Source organism: Brassica napus, chromosome C7, assembly GCF_020379485.1.
Source record: "Brassica napus cultivar Da-Ae chromosome C7, Da-Ae, whole genome shotgun sequence".
NCBI lineage: Eukaryota > Viridiplantae > Streptophyta > Magnoliopsida > Brassicales > Brassicaceae > Brassica > Brassica napus.
Window position 1 is genome coordinate 3,344,351 of NC_063450.1, and position 18,691 is coordinate 3,363,041.

The window sequence follows — 18,691 nt, forward strand, 5'->3', positions numbered from 1 at the left end:
TCAGTTTATGAAAAGTCTTGGCCCCCGAAAAAAAAAAAAAAAAAAAAAAGAAAAAGAAAAAAAAAGAAAAGAAAAAAAAAGAGAAAGAAAGGGGGCTAGCAAAACTGTTTAGAGCTAAGTTTTGTTTTGAAGTTGAGAAAAATCCTTATGAGATTTCAAAGAAAAGAGTTTTGTCGTGCAAGGTGTTCTTGAGATCTTTTGGTGAGAGATGTGAGTTGGGCTTGACATTTGGGAAAAATTGTGTAATTGTATGTTTGGGAAAATGGTAGAACAATGGAGATTGAGCATTGTATGCATGAGTTGGTCCCTTTCTTAGATACATTATGTGCAATGTCAAGGCTACTTGTTTCGAGAGTAAACCACCGTAAAGATTTTATGTTTCGAACCCTTTGAATCACTTGAATAAAAGCCTTCCCTTACCCAAATGACTTGGACCGACTGACCATTTGCAAGAATTCACTAGGTGTTTTGTGCTTAATGAATGTGAGAGTTGGTTGATTTGAATGTGTGGATGCTTGATGATGAGTGTAGGGACAAAAGGAGTTGAGATAGGCCTAGAGAAGCTAGAGTGTAATAAGAGAGTGTGCCAATCGTGTTTGCTAGTTGTGTTTCTTTTGGCTATGAGCTCCCACCTTCAAACATCTCTCCCTATGAGTTCTAGAAAGTTCACTTGTGGACAAGTAAAGAACAAGTTTGGGGGAGTTGATATCTTGCATATTTCTAATGTTTTATCCATTCACCCATGTGCATTTTGATCATATAGATTAGGATTTAGCCATGTTTAGGTTGCATTTTGCATACATGAGTCCTTATCAGGTATTGGAGTACCACATGAAGTTCTTGGAGACATTTGGGTGCAATTGGAGTCCAAAAGAAGTGTTTAAAGTGATCATTGGGCGATCACCTTACCGGAGCGACCAGTCCGGAGCGACACCGTCAAGTCGCTCTGATCTCCCTATCAGAGCGACAGGAAAGAGTCGCTCGCGTTTTGATCACCCGGAGATGCGAGAACGAGTCCGGAGCGACCTCTCGCAGCGACACAGCGAGGTCGCTCCCGAAGCATGGAGCGACTACTCGGAGCGACGAGCGGAGGTCGCTCGCATTTTCATCACTCGGAAACGCGAGAACGAGTCCGGAGCGACCTCTCGCAGCGACACAGCGAGGTCGCTCCCGAAGCATGGAGCGACGAGCGGGGGTCGCTCCGCGTCTTATTTCTGCTCGAACTTATGATTTCTCAAGGGCCTTTTGGTCGTTTCATGATGCACGTTTTTATTTTCTAAACCTATGTTTTAATACTCTGTAAGCCACCAGGAGGCAGATCATCTTTGTTCTTAAGAAAAACCACCAAAAACCTTTGGAAAGTCATCTCTTGAATCAATTGATCAGTTTTGTTATTGAAATTCTGTGTTCTTATATCTATTTTTTTGTGTTTCTCTACATGATTAATCTGAAATCCAACATGGGTTTAAGAGGAATCATGGAGATTAGTGAGTAATCCCCCTTTGAATTCATGGGTTAGGGAGATTAAGGGTGATTAGGTTAGAGCTAGGATGTTTTAGTGTAGATCATTCATATTTCCTTGCTAGCAGAGTGAACCTAATGCATCTTCTGAGTTGGCCACTCAGTTGTTGATCCTTAGGCATTTCTCACCCGAAAGGTGTTCGAGGAAATGCCCGAGACAACTCTTCCTAGCTTTTAGCATACTTTGCCAAAGACATTTGTTGTTAGAGGTGCTAAGATAGCCATTGGACTTGCTAGTTATGATTACTTTCATATTATTCAACCAAAGACATTTGATGCTTGGATTGTGTTAGTAAATGAACATTCATCTAGACATAGAGTTTGTTTAGGATTGTGTCTAAGCTTAAGGTTGATAGTTTGATTGATCGTTTGCCATCCTTAGTTCGAAACTTGATCACCCGAGGTCTAATCCCTATATCCATGAGTTCTCTTTTCCCATAGCTAAGAAAGTATCATTTAGTTATTCCTTTTAGTTAGTTATAGTTTAAAAAAACCTTTTAAAAACCATTGGTTGCACTTAGATTAAGTGATTACTTGCATTCTCGGTGCTTTCATATCTCTCAGAACTGGTTCGACAATCATTTATACTACAACATTTGTCTTAGGAGCCTTGAAAACTCCTAACATCAGGTCGATCCTGAAGGCCGGAGCGACATGCCGAGGTCGCTCCGCGTCTATTTGCCTGTCGAACTCATGTTTTCTAAGGGCCTTTTGGTTATTTCATTATGCACGTTTTACATTGCCTAAACCTAAGTTAAGTATTTTTGTAAGCCAGAGGAGGCAGAAAATCTCTTTTCTGGAGAACAACTAGTAAAACTTATTTTGATTCAGATTTCATTGCTTTCATCTTGTGTTCTTGTTGATTTCTTATCTATTTCTCTACATGATTAATCTGAAATCCAATATGAGTTTAAGAGGAATCATGGAGATTAGTGAGTAATCACCTTTTGAATTCATGGGTTAGGGAGATTAAGGGTGATTATGTTAGTTCTAGGATGTTTTAGTGTAAATCATTCTTGTTCCTTGCTAGTGGAGTATTCATAATGCATCTTCTGAGTTGGCCACTCAAAAGTTGATCAATAGGCATTTTCCACCCAAAAGATGTTTGATGAAATGTCTGAGACAACTCTCCTAGGCTTTTAGTATACTTTCCCAAAGACATTTGTTGTTAAATGTGCTAAGATAGCTAATAGACTTGTTAGTAATGATTGCTTTCACATTATTCAACCAAAGACATTTGATGTTTGAGATATGTTAGCAAATGAACATTCATCTAGACATAGAGCTTGCTTAGAATTGTGTCTAGGCTTAAGGTCGATAGTTTGATTGATCATTTGCCATCCTTAGTTCGATACTTGATCACCCAATGTCTAATCCCTAAGCCCATGAGTTCTCTTTTCCCTTAGTCAAGAAAGTATCATTCTGTAATTGCTTTCTAGTATTAGTAGTAGTTTAAAACCCATCTAAATCATTGATTGCACTTAGATTAAGTGAGTACTTGCATTCTCGGTGCCTTGATATCCCTCAGAACTGGTTCGACAATCATTTATACTACAACATTTGTTTTAGGAGCCTTGAAAACTCCTAACATCAACGACGAAATATGGTACTTCGTCTTTACGACGAAACATTTTCCTCGCTAAGTTACGACGAATTGGCGAGGAAATATGCGTTACGACGAACGAATAACGACGAAATGTGTTTCCTCGCTAATTCCTCGTAAACCTTCTTTTACGACGAACTCACGAATAATACCGCCATTGTTAAACTTATGTTTTCTTGTAGTGCATTCGTACATACGGTGGAGAAATCCAGTAAAATAAAAAACGTTATTTTATATTCTTCAAATATAAATGATAATGTGCCTAATTTTGTCCTCCAAGTATTTATTCTGTTTGTTTTGGAAAATAATTTCAGCTAGAAATTTCATTAGACTTCAAAATTTAATGTTAGATATATATACTGCCATAACTATATATATATGGCTGATCTTCCTCACGTTGAAACCAAGTTATATATTATATCACATGAGTTAAGTAACAAATTAATATTATATATTTATCAATAATAGCCTATCTTTTCTTTACAATTTCTCTTCTTCATCTTCCAATAAGAGAGAGTAAAAGAGAATCAAAACATGGCTAATCTTCTTCTAATGATCACTCTAATCACCGTTTTGGTTTATTTACTTCCGAGCTTTGCTAAATCGTCAGAAAGCACTAAAGTTATTACTCTACCTAAGTCCCTAAACCTCCTCACCGATCCTTCCACCATCTCCACCGCCTCTCACGATTACGGAAACGTCACCACCGTGACACCCGGCGGCATCCTCTGCCCTTCCTCCTCCGCCGAGATATCCCGTCTCCTACGCTACGCCGCCAACGGAGAGACTATATTCCAAGTGGTGGCTCGCGGCCAAGGCCACTCCTTAAACGGCATCAGGTGGAGTGGTTATCAACATGACGTGTCCCGCTGACATAACTGTTTCAGAAGACAAAGAGTATGCTGACGTGGCGGGCGGGACGTTATGGGTGGATGTGCTTAGAGAGACGGCGGAGAAAGGCGTTTCGCCGGTTTCTTGGACGGATTATTTGCATATTAGCGTCGGAGGAACGCTGTCTAATGCTGGAATCGGCGGTCAAGTGTTTAGAAACGGTCCTCAAATTAGTAACGTCCTTGAGTTGGACGTTATAATTGGTACGCAAACGCAAAAAAATCTATATATTATATAGTTATTATAAGTTATTTGGTGTAGCATATTTCATGTTTTTATAGTTCTATACTACACTTTTTGCAACACACGCAATGGAATCTTCGAAACATAAAATGTGTAATGCATCTAGCTAAGATACATCTTTAATTAATGACTAGTTTGGCCACTATTCGCAATTAGTAGTATATCTTGCATGACGCATGTAAATGGAACATTTTGCATTTTGGAGATTTTTGTTGGCTTTCAGTTTTCTCTAACTATGAATGATATTTTGTCTATTTACTAATAATTCAAACATCATCATTACGTCAGGTTTCAATGAATTTGAGCATTGAACATAATTAGAAATATAAATATTTAGGCATGCTACATATATTTTCCACCATATATTATTTCCAAGTAAATAGCAATAATTATTTCACCTGATTTTTTTTTTAAATGTTAAGTTGTGCTTAATTATTATTAAGGACTTTTTATATATATTTCAGGAAAAGGTGAAACGTTAGCATGCTCGCCACAGTTAAATCCAGAATTATTCTATGGAGTATTAGGAGGTTTGGGTCAATTTGGAATAATATCGAGAGCCAGGATTGTTTTGAACCATGCACCTAAAAGGGTAAGTATCATCAGTTCTAACCTAATATTTGTGTCTATTAAAACTACAAATTTATTCAACATTCACTGAAGCTTTCATGTTCAGTTTTAAAATAAGTTAGAAATTTCCCTTCATTTTTTTAAGAAAATAGAAAATTCATTTATTTTTGTACTTTAACACGCACAGAGTTATTCCAGAGTTGGAATTTCTTTGAAACATTGCCAAACTAAAAACTATTCATATGATTTTAATCTAGATAGAAATTATCAGCTATCAAAGAAAAAAAAATCATTTTAAGGACAGTAAGCTAATCATTTATATATGTAAGCTTTTGTGTGTTTATATGCTTGCTAGTTTTAATATAACACTAAGTAGTAATCCGCGTCGTGCGCAGAATAAAATAATTGATTAGATTATTTATTGTATGTTGTAATAATAGATTTGTCGTATAGTTTTTCAAGGGATGGATATTCAGATATCTATTCAAATTCAGTTGATCTATTCGGATTTCAGATTTTTAGAATTAGAAATTTAAATATGATTCGGATATTTACAAATTCTGGTTTGAATTTGATTTGGGTTTTGTTCGAATCATTGCAGATTCGGTTCAGTTCGAGAATCCATTTTAATTATGTATTTTTTTAATAAAAATTCAAATATACTTAATCTTCAAAATTCGAAAATAAAATAATATAAAACATAAAAATTTGAATAATGTAAGACTAAATACTTAAATTTACATAAAAAATAGTGTGTGAATATATTAAATTGTTTACGATAGAGTTAAGAAAATTAGTGTGTTAACACATTAATTGTTAAATGACTGTGAGACTAACACGTAAGCATTCTAAAGTTGAAATGAGTGTGAGTCTGACACGTGTTAATGTGTGTGTGAACACATTTATTGCAATTGCTTCTCTTTTAATATATTGGAGATTTAATATTTATATAACAAAATCATTAAGAACAATTAATTTTTGTATGACTTATTGTTCAGTGTAAGGTATTTGAATGGAGTTTTGGATATTGGGGTCTATAATTGCCTAATTGGTTACACATTGGATTACATGTGATAAAGAAGCATTTCGTGACACAAAAAGAGTTAGAGACGTGTGGATCATAACTCCTACAAATTTCTTAGATGGTAGCCCAAAACTATAATTAGGTATACAATAATTTTGGTACCAATTAGGAACATAGTCAAAGGCTTATTTTCGCACTAATTTGAACCAAATCTATGCGCTGAATGAAAAAATGATTTGGCCTATATATATTTTATTACAATTTATAATCATAGGACTTAAAATAATAATAATAATAATCATAGGCCTTATTATAGTCCAGTCTTGTCGTATGTCTTGCAAATCTAACTGATATCAATAAATAATTATTTTACTGTAGTATTTAAAATATGTGCAACTAAATGGTTTTCTATATTGTGTGAGTGCTAATTAAATGGGATTTTATCAAATGAAACTATGTAGGCGAAATGGTTTAAAATGCTGTACAGTGATTTCACAGCTTTTACAAAGGACCAAGAAAGTTTGATATCAATGGACAATGACACTGGAATTGACTACGTAGAAGGTCAACTATTGATGTCAAACGGCATCGTCGACACTTCCTTTTTCCCACCGTCTGATCAATCTAAAGTCGCTGATTTAGTGAAAAACCATAGTATCATCTATGTTCTCGAAGTAGCCAAGTATTATGATGATCCCACTGTTCCCACCACTGGCCAGGTACAAACAAATTTTACATATTTATTCTTCTATGCGCATATTACATATTATAAGAAATTTAAAAGGATCATCACTGTACCATATTATCAGAATCATATCATCGTCAAATCATGGCATCATCATTTTGGTTTTATATGTCAGAAAATACGGGTTCATTGGATCTTAAACTTGTCACTGAGATGCATCATTAGTCGTAAGTGTAATAACTGTGAAGAGACTTCATAGATTATGATATCAGCTTGACCATATAATTTTTTATTGGTTTTACAATGGTTAACATTTATATATATGTGGTCCCGTTGGTCCAGGACAGGGATCGATTCTCCTCTAGTGCAAAATTATTAACTCCACATGTGGCCACGCGGATATGGACCAATTGTTTACGGTCCATTTGAATATCCGGGAGAGAGTCTATCCGTGGGGCTGCACCTCACACTCGGGAGTTAGGTCTGTGTCTTTAATAAACCTGAGTTTAACCCTTTATTTAGCAAAAAAAAAACATTTATATGTTATTATTTAAAAAATATGAATTGCATTCTCATATTAGTAACAACTTGCATTAATATTATTGGAAATTAAACTCACATAATTTTTTTATATGACTATGGTTTTGTAACACATCATCAATGAACATTTGAACTGCACATACGCATATAAAGCATCAAATAGAGCTTTATATACCAATCAGTATTTGTTTATTTTTGTAGGTGATTGACAAGTTAACTAAAACCCTAAGTTACCTGCCCGGGTTTATATCAATGCACGACGTGCTCTACTTTGATTTCCTGAACCGTGTACAAGTTGAAGAAGATAAACTCAGATCTCTGGCTTTATGGGAAGTTCCTCATCCATGGCTTAACCTCTATGTCCCTAAAACTCAGATACTAGATTTCCATAACGGTGTTGTAAAAGACATTCTTCTCAAGCAGAACTCGACTTCTGGCGTTGCTCTCTTCTATCCCACCAACCGGAATAAGTAAGGTTATTCATACTAATCTTCAAGAACAAGTAACTAGATCTTGACATAATGTTTTTCTTGTTATTATTTAGATGGGACAATGGTATGTCGGCGATGATACCAGATGAAGATGTTTTCTATGTCGTGGGACTACTACAGGCAGCTAGCTCACAAAATGTGCAAGAAGTGGAGAGTGTAAACGAGGCGATCATTAGGTTTTGCAAGGACTCGGGTATTAAGATTAAGCAGTATCTAATGCATTTCACCAGAAAAGAAGATTGGGTTGAACATTTTGGATCTAAATGGGGTGCTTTTTCGAAGAGGAAAGATCTGTTTGATCCTAAGAAACTATTATCTCCAGGGCAAGATATTTTTTGATTCACTTAACTTAGATATGTAACCAGAATAAGTAACGAAAATAAGATTTATTAATAGTAGATCGAGACTACAGCCAAACATGTCTAACCGGGAAAATATGTTTGGTTGTTGTCTTGTAGACTACTTAATATATATTTTAAACAACAAATTATTTTTAATACATTTTACTTCCTTAAATATTATTTTGCTCAATATAAACATGATTAACCTTCAAATATATATGTACATGATTTCCCATTTATCCATATTTAGCGAATTTAAATTTCACTGGTTTTGACAAAAGCATATAGCTTAATCTGGTTTGTGCTACTCTGTTATAGAGTTTTAAATAAAAATAATTTAGACTAGAACGTTTATTCAACTAGAAACATAATAATTAATATTGTGATAGTGGATGTTTCCTCTTGAAAGACACACTGATTAAGCTTACACTATACCACTTGGGTGTTTTCTTTTTTGACCAAACCAATTGGATGTTATCCATAAATTATGAATCGTTCTCTCCTCTCTGGACAGAATTTTTTCCCATGGCTATACGTTTTTGTTGTGTCAACAGATCTTATTTTGTTCGCTTGTAATGGAAGCTAGAATGGATATTATTATTATTATTATCTATATTATTAAAAGAAAAGTACTCATTTGAAAATGTTCTTACTTCATTAATTAAATTCTTTTTTTTTTTTGCTTGTTTTCAGTTGTATTTATGAAATATCTTAAAACGAATAAAACTGCCTAATTTATTACTTGTCTTTTCAGTTACATTAATGAAATATGCTTAAATGAATTTAAACTTCCTATTTTATTGTTTGTCTTTTTCAGTTACCTTAATGAAATATCCTTAAATAAATTTGGACATAATGTTATTTAATCAACCAAAAAAACTCATGAGTTATCCTTACGTGCATAATTTTAATAATGGAGATTTATAAAAACGTGCATCATTAAAATGTTACCTAAAACGTGCAGCACTAATATATAACATGCATCAATAAAACTAGAATTTGACTCACACAATTGTACAGATATTATTTTCAGTTGATTAAATTTAAAAATAATTATTTATTCAAAAAATATTTAAGAATGACTATGTTTTTAAAAATTATATGGTATTATTTGCTCATAACTCATTTGTCATTTGCTAAATTGTTAGAAAGAAAATTTTAGCATAATATAATTCAGTTGTCATTTGCTAAATTTATTATTTTTATTTATATTATTTATTATTTAATTATAATATTTTCATTTTATATTTGAAAGATAAATGAATTTTCTTTCAAACAATATTTTTGTAAATGTATTTTTTTTTAAATAATCAATTTAAATTGTTATTATCATTGAATATACTTATTTTTGACATAATTTGAGTTTTCGTTTACATCGAAACTTATCATATTTTAGGATAATTTTAATTTAAAATGTAATTTTCATATTTTTCAAACAAATTCTAAAAATATTTTTTAAATATTTTGTTATAATGTTTTAAAAAATATTGAGTTGCATTTCAAATAAAAAGGTAAAGATATTAAAAATATTCTAATTAAAATATGTAAAATTTAATATAGCTTTAAGGAAATGGTCAAAATAAAAAAATTACACATAAAAAAAAATTATGATTTTTTTTTTTTTTTTGATGAAATTTGAAATTTATTGATCAACCTATGAAATTTTACAGAGGATTAAAAGTTGGTTATAGTCTTAGATGCAAACTAGAAACCAATCGGATACGAATACTAAAGAGTAACTTCGAACCATCTTCTAAGTAGCCCTTCCAGTTTGTGGCCGTGAGCGTATCGCAAAGAGCAGATGCGGTTTCGCACCGCCTTGTCTATGAATCTTCTTAGTTGATCAGTCTGTATCCCTCCTTGCCGGTGACGCCTTGAATTTCTTTCCTTCCAGATGTAGTACACGGTTGTTTGGAAAAGCATCCTTGCGAGGATTGAGTCTAGGCTTTTCCCTCCCATAGTACGCAGCCGATTGACAGTCCATTCCCAATCGGGGTTGATGTTTCGTCCAACAAGTGGTCTTGCCAGAGATTCCCATATCGTGTAGGAGTATGGGCAGGCAAAGAACAGGTGTTCTCTTGTTTCATTTATCTCTCCACAGTAGCCACAACCCTGAGTAATACCCCACATTCGCATACGTTGGCCTGTTGATAACCTGTTCCTTATTGCCAGCCATGTTATGAAAGAGAATCTAGGAACCCCCTGTGGGAACCATACCACTTTACTCCACTCAACCTTTGTTCCCTTTTTTCGTAGTTGATCCCAAGTTCTCGCTGCTGAATACGTGGTCCTGTAATCATCAACCCCATGCTTCCATAATATAATATCGCTACCTGTACCAGGGGAGGGAGGAGCCGTAGCCAAGATCCGGTCATAAACCTCCCGGTACCGTCGACTCCTCCATCCTCGGATGTTCCACGAATTGCCCCTCGCAGCATCACTGACTTTGGCATGTCGTGATATACCCAGATAAGTGGTGCCAACCGCTCCTGTAATATTAATCAAATTCCCAATTCCAAGCCAATTGTCAAACCAGAAGCAAGTATTCCCACCGTCCTTGATATCAAATCTAACATACTCATAGGCCACATCTCTTAGTTTCAGGAGCTTCCTCCATATCCAAGATCCCTTTTGTTCTCCTCTTACATCCCAAAAGGAATTATACCTGAGTAAGTAATGTGTAACCCAACTTACCCATAGAGAAGCCGGCTTTGTGAAAAGTCTCCAAATGAGTTTAAGAGCGAAGGTTCTCGCTGTGTCCTTGAACTTCCTCACTCCCAGTCCACCTTCGTCCTTAGGCAAGGAGAGATCTTCCCAACTGACTTTAGCTTTGTGAGTTTGTGTAGGTGAGCCCGACCATAGAAACGCGCTGCACATGCTTTCAATGGTGTCATAACACTTGGCCGGTAGGATGAAAGCCGAGCTCCAGAAGTTAACCATGCTCGTAATTACCGACTGGATCAGTTGAAGCCTTCCTGCGAAGGATAGAAATCTGTTGGACCAACACATCATCTTCCCACGAATCTTCTCTATAAGTGGTTCATAGTCATGGCTGGTAAGTGTCTTCGTTGTTAACGGCATTCGCAGGTACCGGATTGGTAAGGTACCGACACTGATACCCAATGAAGCCGCAGTAGTAAGGAGAGGCGCGATGTTTCTTCCAGTAACATAGATGGAAGACTTAGCTACATTTATGTGCAGCCCGGAAACTGATGCAAACCGGCGCATTACGCCCAGAATACCCAATAGCGAGTCCGAAGTGCCGTTGGTGAACACAAGTATGTCGTCCGCAAAGCACAAGTGAGTGAGTTTGACATCTTGACACTGCTGATGATAACCAAAATCACCCGCATCTGCCGCCTTGTTGAGCATTTTTGACAATACATTATTTAGGATGACATACAAGTAAGGTGAGAGTGAACAGCCTTGACGGATACCCCTGGCACTCTTGAAAAATCCCTCCAAACTTCCATTCACATTTATAGAAAAAGAAGCTGTGGAGATGCATAACCTCATCCAGTGGACAAACTGTAGCGGTATTCCCATTGCTTGGAGAACAGAAGTAATGAAAGACCACCTGACCGTGTCAAATGCCTTCGATATGTCAAACTTAATAGCACAATTTTCCTTGTTCGTGCTCCTGTGGTATCCAGTGACCAGCTCAGAGGCGAGGAGGACGTTTTCTAACAGTAGGCGATCCGTTATGAATGCACACTGGTTTGCTTCTACCGCATCCGGGAAAATGATATTTAGCCTATTGGCCAGAACTTTGGAGATGACCTTGTATAGCAGATTACAGCAAGCGATTGGCCGATAATCCTTGAGAGTCTGAGCAGATGTTGTCTTAGGAATCAGGGAGAGTATGGTTGCATTTACACCAGCAGGCATGAATCCAAATATGAAGAAAGATTGAACTGCCACAATGAAGTCCCTTCCTATGATTGGCCATGCTGCGATAAAAAATTCCTTTGTGAACCCATCCGGACCTGAGACTTTTCCATTTGGAAGTGAATGAAGCGCCTGTTTGATTTCCGTTGGTGTGATAGGCCGAACCAGTGCATCTGAATGATCCCTAGGACACCTGTATGTCAGTAAATCTTGCAGAGCATCCACAGAAATTACCTCGCCATTCGGATCCTGTCCTTGTAAGAAGGATTGGAAATATGAGACTGCCTCTTTTTTGATATCAGGTAACGAAGTGAGGACTTCTCCGGCTGTCGTTACAAGTCTTCTGATTGTGTTCTTTGCAATCCTCGTTTGGACCATACTGTGGAACACCTTGGTGTTTTGATCTCCTACCGATAGCCAGCGGACACAAGACTTCTGCTTGTAGAAATTTTCCTCCACTCGCGCTAAGGCGTTCCATCTGTCAGCTGCTTCCGCTGCCCTTGCAAAGTTTCCAGGGGTAGGGTCCAATAGTGCTCTGTTTTGACATTCACACAGCATGTCATAAGCATTCTTCGTACGAGCAGGTAGATCACCGTAGTGCATTTTGTTCAGCTCCCGCAGCGGCTGTTTCAGGAGCTTAAGTTTCCTATGGAAACGTGAAAGAGCTGCCCTAGAAGGGAACAGTGGCTCCGTTGTGTCCCAGACCCGCTGAACTGTCGGCAGGAACTCTATGTGCTCAGTCAGGTAGTTGAAAAAACGAAATGGTTTCCTAGCATCATTTACAACCCCTGTCGTACGGATCAGACACCTTGCATGATCCGAGATTCCACCAGCGTCAAAGTGCGCAGCAGAGTTTGGGTATTGACTCATCCAGCTTTGGTTAACTAATGCTCTGTCCAGTTTTTTCCCGATGGGGTCCTCCTCTCGATTGTTCCACCAAGTAAATAAAGCTCCCGTGTATGGTAGATCCGTAACCGAGCAGTCCACCACTAACTCCTGAAATTGATACATACCCGTCAAGTCTTTACGGTACTCCAAAGATCTTGAGTGTTCACTTGCCGCTAGTGTTTCATTAAAATCGCCAAGTAAGATCCAAGGGAGTTTTAGGTGACCGTAAGCATTTTTAGTGCCTTTGAGTTCCTCCCATAATTCCCTTCTTTCCAGTGGAGTGTTGTACGCATATATTGCCGAGCAGATATATTGTTCTCCAGTGGAGGGATTGTGAATAGCACAAGTGATCACCTGTGCACTCGTGTGCAATCTTGTGACGACCACTTCATCCGTCCAGCAAAACCAGATTCTTCCCAAAGGATGATATTCGTAGTTTGTAAGAGAGTTCCATCCCGGCATAGCTACATTCATACACCACTGATGGTTTGACTCCTGGACTCGTGTCTCAACTAGGCAGCCATAAGAAGGCTTTTCCTCCTGTAACCATGATCTGAGGGCTCGATGTTTGCGTGGTAGATTGAACCCACGCATGTTCCATGCAAAGAAAGAAGTCATAACTTCCTACCGGAAGTTTTTTTGACGATCCGTGCTTGCCACCGTTGCTCATGAGTTTAGAACCAGTAACCCTCCCCCGAAGCTGCCTTGGCACCGATCCCTGCTGCATGTTTTTCGAAGCCACCTGCACGTCCTTCTCTTTTTTGCCATCCACTATATTTCCCCGAAACTCGCCCTCTTCAACTTCCGTTCCACTTCCTTCTAAGCAAGTCTCCTCCTCTTCATCGATGTCCTGTAAAGGGCTGAATCTTGACGGGGATATCATAAACTCCTTTTCTCCGTTCCCGTCGGTAGATGCCTTCACTCCTTTTCCGTTTACCCACACGTCAATGGTCTTAGAAAGCTCCTTAGTTGTTTCAGATATCTTGATCGCTTCTTTTTCGTCCGGAGATGCGACAGGTGAAAGCTCCTCCAGGTCCTTAATTAGGTGCTCCATAGGATTTCCCTCCTTTTGCCTTGTCTCCACCGCTTCCACAATCCCAGTCTCTTCACCCCCACTTATCTTATCATCATTCAAACCCTTTACGTTGCTTCCCTCCACTTCTTTGCCCTTGCCTCCACCGACAGCTATCCCTTCACGCGGCATAGAAGTGTAGGTGGTTTCCCATGTCCTCTTACTAAGGATTTTTATCTCCTTACTCGAACAGTCCTGTCCCTTATGTCCCCACTTGCAGCAAACATTGCACCGGGGAGGTAGCCAAGGATAATTGACCAATACTTCGTGTGAAGCTCCAGCTTGGTCCGCGAAAGTGATCTTTTCGACGAGAGTCTTATGTAGATCGACTTCCACTAGGATTCGGGCCATGTCGAGCCTCACACATTTCTCTGTGTTCGGATGCAGTTTCACAAAATTTCCCACTGCCCGAACAAGGCACTTCAGTCCTTTATTGGAATAGAGGGTGTTTGGTACTCCTCTGAGGTCAACCCAAAGTGGCATGGCTGACAAGTCTGGGGGATTCTGAGCTGACTCTGGTGACCAAACATTAACCACTAACGGAATATCCGCTATATGCCAATACTTCCTTTGAATCACCCTGTTTCTCATCTGATCGTTCTCAATTCGGAACAACACCGTATTTTTCGCAATAAACTGGACATCAATCTTGGTACCCGCCTTGTGACCAGTCCAAATACGATTGACGGTTGCATGAATTGAGCCCACGTGTGGAGCGTCTCCAATGAAGTAGCCCACTACGAAACTTTTCCAAAGAAGCTCCGCCTCGTCAAAGATCGCATCTGGGATTTGCAGTGATGCAATCCCATCAACAATTTCAATAACCGGTTCCGCTACTCCTTTTCCGGCCAGGTTCTTTGACCAAGGGCCCGATCGGACCCGCTCTGCCTGATTACCTCCGTTCCTCCCCTCCGTGTTTTCTCCATTTTTCCCGGTCAGAGAATTTCCCGGGATCGCCTCACCTTCGCGACCCTCCCAAGCTTCACCACCGTCGATAGACTGAGCGGTCAGAGTGAGAGATTTCTCCTTGATCTCCCCACCATCGCGTCCCTCCTTAGCCGCACCTCCGACACTCTGCGAAACTCGATCCGGTGGAGAGAGCTCCGTCGATCTGAGAAGAGTGTCCGTTTTCTCCAGTGACACCGACGACTCGCCCGTTGGAGCGCTCGCTGCGTCGCCTGGGGCCTCTGTCGTCTTGCTAGGATCGCCAAGCTCAGATGCGTTTGGTTCTTCCGGAGTGATCGTTGGAACGCCCGTGAATTCGCCGGTGGAGTCGCCCGTGACTGGATCTCCCGTCGTCGTTGACTCGCCCGTTGGATCGCCAGTAAAGTCGCCCGTGATTGTCGCCATCATATAACCAGTGTTTAAAAATTATGATTTTTGTTAACTGGGCGGATCATTATTTATATGATATCGCACACGAAAGAAAAATTTCTACTTTTACAATTATCTAATTAACTCTATATACTCATTTTTTATATATTTTTATATGATATCACATATTCGTAAAAAAATAGATAGTTTAAGATGCAAAAAAAATATTTACTTAATGAATATAATATGAACGAATATTACAAATACATCATTTAATAAAATAAATAATTAAAATCTAAAAATTCATAAACGCGCTAGCGCGGGTCAGGGTCTAGTTATTATTATTACCACTGTGCATGGGCATTTTACCTAGGCTAACAAATTCAAACTGAAAATCGATCCGAAAGTATCTGAATTGAAACCAAATTGAAAATTTACAAATATCTAGATGTGTTCAAAAATTTTCTATCCAAAAGAACTGAAAATGAAAAACCAGACTCAAACAAACCTAGATCCAAAAAAACAACACGTAAAAACCGATACATAGCCGATCTAAAAACATAAATACCAACAATTATGACTTTATGTGTTCTATTTTCTTAATTTTAATTTTTGAGTTAGTTGTAATGATTTTTTGTTTGTTCTTTTCATTATTATTTTGTGACATTCTAAAGTAATATGAAATTTTAAATGTTAAATTTTGGAGTTCAAAGTTTAATTTCAATTATTAATAGTTTATCTTATGTTATTTTATAAAATTTTAGATAAAAGAACTGACCAAACTAAACTATTTTTTAGGGTATTTATAGGTGTAAACTTTTTGGAACCGAACCAACTCAAAAGGAAGAGAACCCGATCCAAGATTTTACAAGTGTGTAGATAAATCCAACCTCTAAGATCCGAAGAATCCGGACCCAATTCTAACCCGAACCGTCAAGCCTAAGATTGATTGTTTAATCTTTATGTGCTTTATATCGGTTGCACATCTTAATCGAAGTACAAGATCTAATTCATGTCACATCAGATAAAAAAGATTAGCTCACACTAAATTACACGGGGAGAGTGAAACCGAACCCAATCCACGTTAAACCGAAAAAAAACTAAACCAAAAGTAGAATATTATCCTTAACCGGAGGTGACTGATGATGATTCAACTACTGCAGCAGCAGCAACAACCGGAGCTGGCGCTTCATCATCTGTGCTCTCAGAAGAAACCAAAACTCGACCAGAATCTTCTTCTTCCTCAGATTCAGACTCCTTATCTGCAGCTTCATCAACGATAAGCTTCTCTTTGAGCTTGGTCATGAGCTCTTCTTGAACTGGTTCATTTAGTCTCAGAAACTTCTTCAACGCCTCTTTCCCATGGTAGTTCTTCCCGTTTAGATTGTAGAACGTTCCGTTTTTGGCTATGAACTTGTGCTTAATGCTCAGTTCGATTATCTCCGTGACCTTGCAGATTCCTTTCCCAAACTCAAGCTCAAACTGCGCTGTTCTAAACGGCGGTGCCAGTTTGTTCTTCACTATCTTAACAGCAACTTGACTTCCTATTGTCTGCACGCACAAGTAATACAGTTTCAAAACACAAGCAGATGCAGTAAGGTAGGTATTTCGTATTTGGATACTTACATCTTCGCCTTTCTTGACAAGTCCCACTCGCCTGATATTCAGACGCATAGAAGCATAAAACTTCAAGGCATTCCCACCACATGTTACTTCTGTTGGACCTCCAAATCCTCCGAATGTAGAAAGCTTTGCTCTCACCTGAACAGAAAACAAGATACATTCGCATAAGAGGTACAACTTATCTACAAATCTCAGTTACACAAGTTATATACCTGATTTATAAATATGAGAAGTGTTTGCGACAACGACAAAGAGTGGCTTAGTTTACGCAAAGCTTGGCTCATCAATCTGGCTTGCATAGCCATATGAGCATCACCCATCTCTCCCTCAAGTTCTCCTTTAGGTACAAGAGCAGCCACCTGTAGAAACAAAATCACAAGAAACCGTGAGGACAGATCTATAGAACCGGGACCATAATCATCCTAAATGAATCACCTTACTTACACTGTCAACAACAATAACATCAACAGAACCACTTCGGATTAAAGTGTCCACAAGACTAAGGGCCTGTTCGCCACAATCAGGCTGTGATAGAAGCAGGTTCTCTGTGTTTACACCAATTGCCTTAGCAAGTGACGAGTCAAGAGCATGCTCAGCATCTACAAAAACACAGGTTCCTGTACAGCAAAGAATCATTTGTTAGAATACAATATGGTTCTGTAACGAACATAGCAGAAGAGTTAAATGAAAAAGGCAATAACCTCCTTGTTTCTGTGCTTCTGCAATAACATGAAGAGCAAGTGTTGTTTTCCCAGATGCTTCAGGACCATATATCTCCACAACACGTCCCTATAATAAGAAGCTACCCAAAGCTGAGACCAGTGAACACACAGACCAATCTAAATAACAAGAAGACATATTCTGGAGGAAGGAGTAATATCATACCTTAGGAAGGCCACCAACTCCTAGTGCTACATCGAGGGCAAAAGACCCGGTAGAGTAAACGGGGACATCTCTAGGAGAAACAGCACGACCGAGCCACATGATGGAGCCTTTGCCAAATGAGCTGGTAATCTGATCAAGTGCTTGCTGAAGAGCAATCTCCTTTTTCGACATACCTTCCTCAGACGATGCATTTCCATCTGACTTAGACTTCTTCTTAGCTTCAAAAAGAAACAAAAACAATGCCTTGACTGTAAGAAGGACAATGAGCCAAGTAAAAAGGAGATAGCTTTATCAAAAACCATCAAACCAATTTAATAGACACAAAGGTAAAAGCTTTAAGTAACCTTTGGCAGCAAAACCTCGATGCTGAGACGATGTGCCAACCACAGCTCTAGTAAACACCTTCTCAAAACAATTACCCATTAAAGTCAATAAGCAGGCTTTGACAACAAAGATACAACATTTGAGACCCAATTAAGCAATGAACTAACAGAGTGTTTAATTTCTCGCAAAACCCAAGTGGGAAAGAAGTTGACTACCTCAGAGGAGAAGAGAGAGCGTCTCAGTAAAGACGCGTTTCGGAGAATCCCCGCCATAGCTAAGTAAAGCTTCTTCTTTTTCAAAGTACAGGTTAACAGAGTATTTCGAATATAGGAATACTATGGCGAATTCGAAACTGCCCAGAAGAGAGGCTCATGCGAACACTGTTTCCAACTGTAGAAGAAGAGAAACGAAGAGAAAAAGCGAGTACCTTTTAGGGTTTTAGGTTCTCTCGAGCGGAGGTTTTTGTCCTCTGTTTTCCCAAGGGAAGCATAAACCCGATTTATTACTCCTTGGTTTATCATAACCTATAAATTAATTGATCGGTTTAAGTAATCACAGTTTAATATTACCCGGACCACTTATACCGGTAGGGGTGGTCATTTTACCCGATATCCGAAGCCGCACCCGAAGCCGAACCAAAATCCGAACCGAAGTACCAAAATACCCGAACGGATATTAAGTTAGGAGAGATTGGATATCCGAACCCGAATGGATATCCGAAGATAATCGAACATATATATACTTACCCTTATATTTCTAGTTTACATCTCTCATTTTTTTTTTAAATA

The 18,691-nt window shown here is 38.3% G+C and overlaps 1 protein-coding gene and 1 pseudogene across 2 annotated transcripts; one reads left to right on the forward strand and one right to left on the reverse strand.

Annotated features, from left to right (window-relative positions):
• The first annotated feature begins 3,407 nt into the window (after nt 1-3,407).
• On the forward strand, nt 3,408-8,110 carry LOC106379952 (annotated as a pseudogene).
• A 7,896-nt stretch (nt 8,111-16,006) lies between these two features.
• LOC106382431 (DNA repair protein recA homolog 3, mitochondrial) lies at nt 16,007-18,395 on the reverse strand. 2 transcript variants are annotated; one of them, XM_013822451.3, is made up of 8 exons: nt 18,119-18,395; nt 17,924-17,981; nt 17,580-17,797; nt 17,396-17,483; nt 17,130-17,311; nt 16,907-17,053; nt 16,698-16,832; nt 16,007-16,622 (listed from the first exon to the last, which is right to left on the reverse strand). In XM_013822451.3, the coding sequence occupies exons 1-8, from the start codon at nt 18,173-18,175 to the stop codon at nt 16,197-16,199; spliced, it is 1,311 nt and encodes a 436-aa protein (XP_013677905.1). In that variant the 5' UTR covers nt 18,176-18,395; the 3' UTR covers nt 16,007-16,196. The 2 variants fall into 2 exon arrangements, with proteins under 2 accessions (XP_013677905.1, XP_013677906.1); XM_013822452.3 differs by having other exon boundaries at nt 17,139-17,311; nt 18,119-18,392.
• Between the last annotated feature and the right edge of the window lie 296 nt (nt 18,396-18,691).